The sequence below is a fragment of the Arvicola amphibius genome, chromosome 1 (assembly GCF_903992535.2).
Source record: "Arvicola amphibius chromosome 1, mArvAmp1.2, whole genome shotgun sequence".
NCBI lineage: Eukaryota > Metazoa > Chordata > Mammalia > Rodentia > Cricetidae > Arvicola > Arvicola amphibius.
Window position 1 is genome coordinate 149,433,901 of NC_052047.1, and position 9,003 is coordinate 149,442,903.

Consider the following 9,003-nt stretch of genomic DNA (forward strand, 5'->3'; position numbering starts at 1 on the left):
GGAAGGGGGTGAGGGTGGGAGGGAGGGTTGGGTAGGGGGGAATGGGGAACCCGAGTGAGTCAGGGGGGCTAGGGCCGAGGGCAGGCAGCAATGTCTGTGGAGAAAGAGGTTCCATTCAAGTTGCCACACCCTGGCCCGAAAGTGCGGAGTAAGCAGTTTAGGAAGCCGCGGGGCCGTAGTAAGGCCCGGGCCCGGGGTGCCCAGGGCGCCCGGAGCAAGGCCCACGTCCACAGGCGATCGCAACCCGAGCCGTACTGCAAAAAGGCGCAAGTGCGAGAGAAAGAGAAGGTGTGGAGCCCCTGGAATGGACTCATCGTGATTGGGAAGAGAGTGGAACTCTTGGACAGAAACCTGCAAAAGTCTAAAGTGTGGGACCCAAAGTTGGAATCTGAGAACTGGAAGCTGGAAGTCGTGGGGAAGAAGATCTCGAAAGAGAGATCGGGCCTGCATCAGGAGAAGGTGGACACGAAGCTCTTGAACAGTGTAGAAAGGACGTCACAGGCTCCAGCAAGGTTGGCGGATGATATCCCAGAGGAGATTTGGGGACAGCAGGAGGACAGACCCAAAGCTGGAGCCGTATCTAAGGGTGCAGAGATGACAGCAGAGCCTGAAGAAAGATTGAAGTCTAAGGACAAGTTGAGGACCAGTGGAGGGGACTTGAGATCCAGAGGGGATCAACTGAGGCACAATGAGGAAGTGGAGTCGAGTGGAGAGAACTTGGTGTACAAGAAAGAGAAACGGGTGTCCATGGGAGAGAAGGTGGTGGGCAGGGGAGAGAAGCGGTCTGTTGTAGAGAAAATGGACAGTAGAGAGAAACGGGGGTCCATCAGAGAGAAGGTGTCGGACAGTGGCGAGAAGCGGGGGTCCATCAGAGAGAAGGTGTCGGACAGTGGCGAGAAGCGGGGGTCCATCAGAGAGAAGGTGTCGGACAGTGGCGAGAAGCGGGGGTCCATCAGAGAGAAGGTGTCGGACAGTGGCGAGAAGCGGGGGTCCATCAGAGAGAAGGTGTCGGACAGTGGCGAGAAGCGGGGGTCCATCAGAAAGGTGTCGGACAGTGGCGAGAAACGGGGGTCCATCAGAAAAAAGGTGTCGGATAGTGGAGAAAAACGAGGTTCCATAAGAGAGAAGGTGTCAGACAGTGGAGAGAAACGGGGGTCCATCAGAAAAAAGGCATCCGACAGTGGAGAGAAACGGGGATCCATCCGAGAAAAGGCATCCGACAGTGGAGAGAGGCGGGGGTCCTCCAAAGAGAAGGCGAAGTCAAGTGATGAGAAGCTGAGATTGAATAGAGAGAAATCAAGTTCCAGTAGAGGAGAGAAGCCGAGGACTGGTGATAAGAACCTGAGATCCACTGAAGAGAAGCTGGAGTCAAATACCGAGGAAGCACAGTCCGATGAGATGGAACTGGAAAATACAACCGAAGAGGACATTGAAAGAGTGATAAATATTACTGGTGATGAAAATGCGGTGGAAGAGATGAGTCAGGAAATGCAAATTCCTGAAAGTCTGGAAGGCAGAGATGAACAAGAAGGAGCAGAGAAAGCAGGGGAGATTGACAGTTTTGTCTTGGACAACGTGGAAGATCCCACCTATGAATCTGTTCTTATGGAAGAGAAAGACGAGATTAGAGAAGGCTCCGGGGAATCAGGTGGATGAAGACTTGAAGGCAAAGGAAATTGAAGAAGCGTTGAAAGTCAGAGAGGAGCTAGAGCAAAGCCAAACTCTGCTGACCCCGAAGTGTAGATATGAGCGAGCTTGAGACTGGAGGAGTTACTGGGCATGAGGCCAAGCCAGTATCACCAGAGTGAGGAGGGGAAAAGAGGGAGTTGGGATCATTTTAAGGTGAAAATATTTGGGAATGAATGCTAAGAAGAAGGAAACTGGCCGCTACGTTATTGAAGAACTGTTTGAGTCTAGGGTGAACTGGATTTTGGCAGACATGTACATGCCGGGGTGTGAGATGAGGAGAATGTCAGAAAGAACAGATCATTGCAGGGCAAAGGGTGGGCACTGAGGGTTGTGGGAGAAGCAGCCAATAGGTGAGGTATCAGAAACTGACACCAAAAACGGGCTCCAGCAGGAATGAAATGGGAAGAGGAGTGGTCGAATAAAACGGTGGACCAGTGACTAGGTTTGCTGATATTTTTCTATAGTCTTTGCAACCAGTTTTCCCATCTGTTTTGACAATCCTCTTACAAGAGCCCTATGTATCTGAACCAGACTCCCCCTCACCAGTAACTAATCCCATCTTCATAGGTTTGCTCCACCCTCGCGTCTGTTTTGAACTGCACATATTCAATGTGAAGGTGAATTCTATTTGTACTTGAATTGTCTCCATTCACTTTTTCTTTTTTTCTGGTTTTTCAAGACAGGGTTTCTCTGTGTAGCCCTGGCTGTCCTGGAACTAGCTCTTGTAGACCAGGCTGGCCTCAAACTCACAGAGATCTGCCTGCCTTTGCCTACCGAATACTGGTATTGAAGACATGTGCCACCACTGCCTAGCCAATCTTTCACTTTTAGTTATTTATCAGATCACACGACTCTCTCTCTCTCTCTCTCTCTCTCTCTCTCTCTCTCTTTCTCTCTCTCTCTCTCTGTGTGTGTGTGTGTGTGTGTGTGTGTGTGTGATGGTCTAGATATGTACCCCTAGCTGGCCTGGAACTATATGTAGACCAGGCTGTCCAGGCTGGCCTCTCAAATACAAAGATCTATCTGTCTTTGCCTTCCAACTACTAGAATATTTGTTTCTTTTTTGAAACAGTGGCTTCCTTTTAGCTCAAGCTGACATCAAAATCTCAACCTTTCTGAATGTTGGTAATACAGGTTTGTACCACTTGATTTAAGCCTTTTATATCTTATCCATAATCTACCCTCTTCCCAAGGAACCGAAAAGGCCTCAAGTATCTATTGTCAGGACTCTGTTATTGGGCTGGAGAGTTGGCTTAGTGGGTAAGGGCACTTAGTGTTCTTGCAAAAGACCTGGTTCTATTCCCAGCACCCACATGGAGGCTCACCACCTCCTCAGGCACCAAGCACAGATATGGTGCACAGACGAAGACGCATTAGAAAATAGAAGACTCCATTATCAAGATAGATGCTTATGTCCTGACAGTGGAGGTAGGAGAGTGGATAGGAGAGGAAGAATCTTCCACCAAGCCTAGCGTGGTGGTGTACACCTTTAATTCCAGAACTCAGGAGGCAGATCTCTTAGTTCTAGGCCAGCCTGGTCTACAGAGTGAGTTCTAGGACAGCCAGAACTACACAGAGAGACCCTGTCTCTTAAACTTTTTTCACCCCCATTTCTCCTCTGGTTATTTTTTAAAAGCACAATTTCCAAATATAAATTGCATATTATAAGTGTTATAAGCATATGATAGCCTCATGTCTTTTGTCATTGTTGCTATTGGTGGTGGTGTGAGTGTGTGCATGTGTGTGTGTGTATGTGTAGATGTAGCCCAGGCTGACTTCAAATTCTGAAACTCAATATGTGGCCAACAATGACCTTGAATTTCTGATCTTCCTCCCTCCACCTCCGGAGCACTGAGATTGCAGGTGTGAGCCACCATGCTCTGCTTATGTGTGCTGAGGATGGAACCTGGGGCTTTGTTCATGTTAGGCAAGCACTCTGCCAACCCTGATACATCTCCAGCCTTCATTTGTGCTTTGACAAGGTCTCAGTCTGTACCCAGGTTTGCCTACAGTTCACAGTGCAGCCCAGGCTGGCCTCAAACACCAGCATTACTCCTGCCCCAGCTGGGATTACAGTTGTGAGCCTCCACTCTTGACTGCCTTATGCCTTTTTCTTAAATTTCCTGAGTATAGGTTCTTGCCTAGATTTCCCCACAAGACTCCAAAAGATTTTTAAGCCCTTTGCTATATTTTTGTGCACACGGTTAACCCTAAGATAATTTCCCCATCCCTCCTCTCCTTAAGTTGGTCAGTTGCATTATCTGATAGCTTCCAGAGAAAGTGACCAGTCTCCTCCTCCTCCTCTTCCTCCTCCTCCTCCTCCTCTTCCTTCTCCTCCTCCTCCCCCCCTCTCTTATCTTACTATGCTCAGTCTGTCTCAAACTTCCAATCTTCCTGATGTAGCCTCCTGAGTGTTAGAATTACAAACCCCACCATGGCTGTAGTAGTTAATTGTTGGGAGCAGTGAGACCCCAGAATTTCTTGTAATCCCCTGATCTGAGTGCCTACAGCTGCTCTGAGCACGAGACCTTCAGGAGTTCTTGATCGCAGGAGAGTGGTTTCTGGTGGGTTTGGCTGGGGCGTGGCTATCTCTATATAATCTGCCCCTGAACACAATAAAGGGGGCATTCTTGGGGAATTCAAGGTTGACCCGTGTTGCTGTCTCTCTGTCTGCATATGTCTGTGTATTTTAACCCCCAGCCCCTTGCCCGAAGCTCGGTAACTGGGTAAAAGCGCATCAAACGCAGACACGGGGTTGGGGGAGGGGGGGCGGTGCACGGCAGTTAATTGTCAGTCTTTCCCCTCCAGCATATAAGCTAGAGAACAGACGTGTGTCTGTGTGTCTTTGGAGGCTGCCCTAGTCCTAGCACATAGTATACATTAAGCATGTATTCATGGAATCGGGCTGCGACATTCGTTGACTTTACCCATTTCAGTGCCATCTAATATCAAGGGATAAATCTTTGCAATAATTTCCCTTCTCAGACTGTCTCTTGGCTCTGTGTGTTCCATACCTGAACCCAAGCTTTGTCTGGGCACAGGACATAAACTCAGCAACTTGAGAATGTGCTTTGTTTTTTTCCAGCGTGGCTCCTGGGACACCAGATCTATTTTTATCCAGTTGCACAGCAAGCCATTCTATGGTTATGGCCTGTTTTCTGTTCTCTGTCCCTGATATTTCTGCCTTTCCCTTTGTCCAAAGCTAATTAGCTGCTCTTTCCTCCATTTTCTGAGAACTCTGATCCCATAGTTGGACAATAAAGTGGAGGTGGTGGGACGGGTGGAGTCGTAAAGATAAGCTTCCGATGACAAGCTGTGAACGGGACCTTTTTGTGCATTCATTTGAAAAATTTAAAGAGATTTATTTTTATGTGTATGAGTGTTTTACTTGTGTGTATGTATGTGCAGCACATGGGTGCTGTGCCCACAGTGCCCAGGGAGAGAGTGTTGGACCCTTTGGAACCAGAGTTACAGGTGGTTGAGAGCCAAGTTCTCTGTAAAGCCAACAAGTGCTCCTAACCACTAAGTCATCCCTCCAGCACTCCAACTAGTGCTCCTAATACCGAGTCATCCCACCAGGACTCCAACTAGTGCTCCTAACACTGAGTCATCCCTCCAACACGCCAACTCATGCTCCTAACCCCTGAGTCATTCCTCCAGCACTCAACCAGTGCTCCTAACAACGAGTCATCCCTCCAGCACTCCAACTAGTGCTCCTAACCCCTGAGTCATCCCTCCAACACTCAACTAGTGCTTCTAGCACTGAGTCATCCATCCAACACTCCAATTAGTGCTCCCAACCACGAGGCATTCCTCCAGCACTCTACTGTTATTTTTTTAAAGATTTATTTATTTATTGTGTACACAGTTTTCAGCCTCCTTGTATGCCTGTAGGCCAGAAGAGGGCACCAGATCTCATTACAGATGGTTGTGAGCCACCATGTGGTTGCTGGGAATTGAACTCAGGACCTCCGGAAGATCAACCAGTTCTCTTAAATTCTGAGCCATCTCTCCAGCCCTATTTATTTATTTATTTATTTATTTTTTGAGGCAGAATCTCTCTCTATACCCTAGGCAGGTCTTGAACTTGTTATGTAACCCCAGCTGCCCTCAACCTTTTGATCCTGTCTCAGTTTTCTTTTTTCCTTTTATTTTTTCTCTTTTGGTTTTTTGAGACAGTTTCTCTGTAGTTTTAGAGCCTGTCCTGGAACTAGCCCTTGTAGCCCAGGCTGGTCTCAAACTCACAGAGATCCACCTACCTCTGCCTCCCGAGTGCTAGGATTAAAGGCGTGTGCCACCATCACCTGGCCCTGTCTCAGTTTTCTTTTTCTTTTTTTTTAATTTTTTGATGATTTATTTAACTTTATGTACATTGGTGTGAAGGTGTCAGATCTCGTGGAACCGCATTTTCAGACAGTTGTGAGCTGCCATGTGGGTGCTGGGAATTGAACCCGGGTCCTCTGGAAGAGCAGTCAGTGCTCTTAACCCCTGAGCCATCTCTCCAGCCCCTGTCTCAGTTTTCTATATGCTGGGATTACAAATGTGCATGGCTATGCCTGCCTTTCTTTGGTCATAAGATCTTGTTGCTGGTGAACGATGCTGATAGCATTTTCTGACTTGTACGGTACAGGCCGTGCACTATGCATGTTCCCTATCATCTAACCCTTTGCTCAGTTCTTTGCAATGGGAACTACTTCGCTACCCCATCTACCAACTCAAAACTGCCGAAGCCAGGCTGTGACTCAGACAGCCTGACCTCAGAGCCACTCTACTCAGAGGGACATTTCAGCTCTGGACTTCCTCATTTGCCAAAGCAAGCTCTGCCTGGGGTAGCAAGAGCCTTTCCATTCATTCAGTGAAGCTTGCAAAAATCATTTCAGTGGCAAGTTTTGTTTTATTTTCTTTTTTGAGGGTTTTTTTTTTAATTTTTGAGACAGGGTTTCTCTGTATAGCTTTGGAGTCTGGCCTAAAACTCGCTTTGTAGACTAGGCCGGCTTCAAACTCACAGAGATCTGCTTGCCTCTGCCTCCCAAGTGCTGGGATTAAAGGCATGTGCCACCACTGCCCGTCTGTGACAAGTTTGTAAGAACATAAACTCAGGGGCTGGAGGTAGGGCTCAGCTGTTAAGAGCACCAGTTGTTCTTCCAAGGGACTGGGGTTCAAATTCAGTCCCCACATGATGGTTCACCACCATCTGAAATTCCACTTCTGACGCCCTCTTCTGATATCTTCAGGAGGCACTGCATCCATGCTTTTTTTAAAAAGAACCTAAATGCAAAAAGCAGTATTTACTTTCTTCCCTAGACCTGTGTCTACCTGAGACCATCATTTGAAGATTCCCCTGAGCTAAGGTATTGTCATCTCTTTCAGAGACTCCTTCTTGGGCAAAAGATCAAGACAGCATTTGCCCTTGTATGGGAAATGACCTACATACACATGAGGAAATACAGATTCTGACCAATCGTCAGCTTTCTCGTCTCTGGCTGGGTGAGTTCTTTTCCCGAGTTGTCAGGTACATTCTCCCAAGAGCACAGACACCTGTGAAGTCTCTATGGCAAGTGCCGACTGCCTTTCACATGCAGACGTGCCCAACTTTCTAGTTAGCCAGGAGGTCTATTTGCTTATTTGTTGAGACAAGTTCTTACTCTGTAGCTCAGCCTGGCCTTGAACTAACAGAGCCCTGCCTGCTTCTGCCTTCAACAGGCTAGAATTAAGGGTATGCATTGCGATACCCAGGCCCCCATTTTAGTTGGAAAGTTCTTGCTATGTTCCCCAGATTGGCACTGAACTCATGATTCCCAAGTAGCTAAGCTAACAGGCTCACAAAAATCTCACCTGTCTGGGTTTTGTGTGTTTAATAACCTTTTCTGCTTAAGTTAACCAAGATGGACATATTTCTGGGAGTTAAGAGCTTCTGAGTGGATTTCATGTGTCCCTGTTACCTTTTTTTTTGTCTTTGAGTCTTTCCAGTAGTGTTCCCTTTCATTTTGTTTTTTGTTTGTTTGTTTTTGTTTGCTTGTTTTCAAGACAAGGTCTCACTATGTAAACCAGGCTGGCCTCGAACTCGCAGAGATCCACTTGTCTCTGCCACTTGAGTGCTGGGATTAAAGGCGTGCACCACTATGCCCATCTAGATCTATTTTTCTTATAAAAGGACCCTGAAAGTAATATCATCATCATTATTATTTTGGCTCTTGTTTCAATGACCTGATTCATTCAGCAAGCAATGAATACTTGTATGCTGGCTGGAAATATAGGGGAAAATAGGACCAGGTCCTTGTTCTTTGTGGTTTTTCTTACTCTGGGACAGATGTATCAGCAAGTACATTCTAAGGCATGATGAGATGGGTTTAAAGAGGCTGGGTGGGCCCAACTGCAGAAGCAAGTTAGTAAGACATCAGAAAATGCTCTGTAGCAGAGATGACTATTTGGGGCTGGATTTAGAAAGGTAAGAAGGGCCAGGTGCAGTGGTGCACACTTTTAATCCCAGCACTCAGGAGGCAGAGGCAGGTGGATCTCTGTTGTGAGTTCAAAGCCAGCCTGGTCTACTTGGAGAGTTCTAAGCCAGCCAGGGAGACTATGAAAAAAAGTAATAAGGAAAGAAGAGAAGAGTAAGAAGGACGGGCCTTACAAGCGGACAGGGAGGGCAAATTATAACAGAAAGAGTAGCCCGCTGAGAGCCATGATGGGAAATGGAATGGCTTTCAGGAAAAGGCAAGGATAGATAGGGTAAGGCTAAAGTAGAAAGTCCAGGGTAATCAGATATGAGCACGGGAAGAGCCTTGATGAAAGACTTTAGACTTTGCTCTCTAAGTTACAGGGACAGTGACACCATCAGATCTGTACTTCGCTTATGTGAATGACTGGTCACAGGGGAGGGGCAGGTGTGACATCGGATAGCTGCAGTAGTTCAGGTGGAGATGGCAAGGCTATGACTGAGGCAAAGAGTGGGAATAAAGACAAAAGAGGGTTTTGACAGGTTTACAAATCCTATTCAAAGCTGGATGGCACACGCCTTTAATCCCAGCACTTGGGAAGCAGAGGCAGGCAGATCTCTGTGAGTTCGAGGCCAGCCTGGTCTACAAGAGCTAGTTCTAGGACAAGCACCAATAACTACAGAGAAACCCTGTCTCAAAAAAAAAAAAAAAGGCTGGATGAGGCAATCTAGTAGGAAGAAAAGGGTTCCAAGTGTAGGCAAGAGTCAGAGACACCCCCACTCCCACTGTTGGGAGTCCCACAAGAACACCAAGCTACACAACCATAACATACATGCAGAGGACCTAACTCAGACCCATACAGGGTTATTTTTTTTTG

The 9,003-nt window shown here is 47.2% G+C and overlaps 1 protein-coding gene across 2 annotated transcripts; it reads left to right on the top strand.

Annotated features, from left to right (window-relative positions):
• The first annotated feature begins 50 nt into the window (after window positions 1-50).
• LOC119820712 (titin homolog) lies at window positions 51-2,127 on the top strand. Of its 2 annotated transcripts, none has more exons than XM_038339256.1 (2): window positions 51-837; window positions 880-2,127. In XM_038339256.1, the coding sequence occupies exons 1-2, from the start codon at window positions 91-93 to the stop codon at window positions 1,654-1,656; spliced, it is 1,524 nt and encodes a 507-aa protein (XP_038195184.1). In that variant the 5' UTR covers window positions 51-90; the 3' UTR covers window positions 1,657-2,127. The 2 variants fall into 2 exon arrangements, with proteins under 2 accessions (XP_038195184.1, XP_038195194.1); XM_038339266.1 differs by having other exon boundaries at window positions 51-821; window positions 864-2,127.
• Window positions 2,128-9,003: the final 6,876 nt, after the last annotated feature.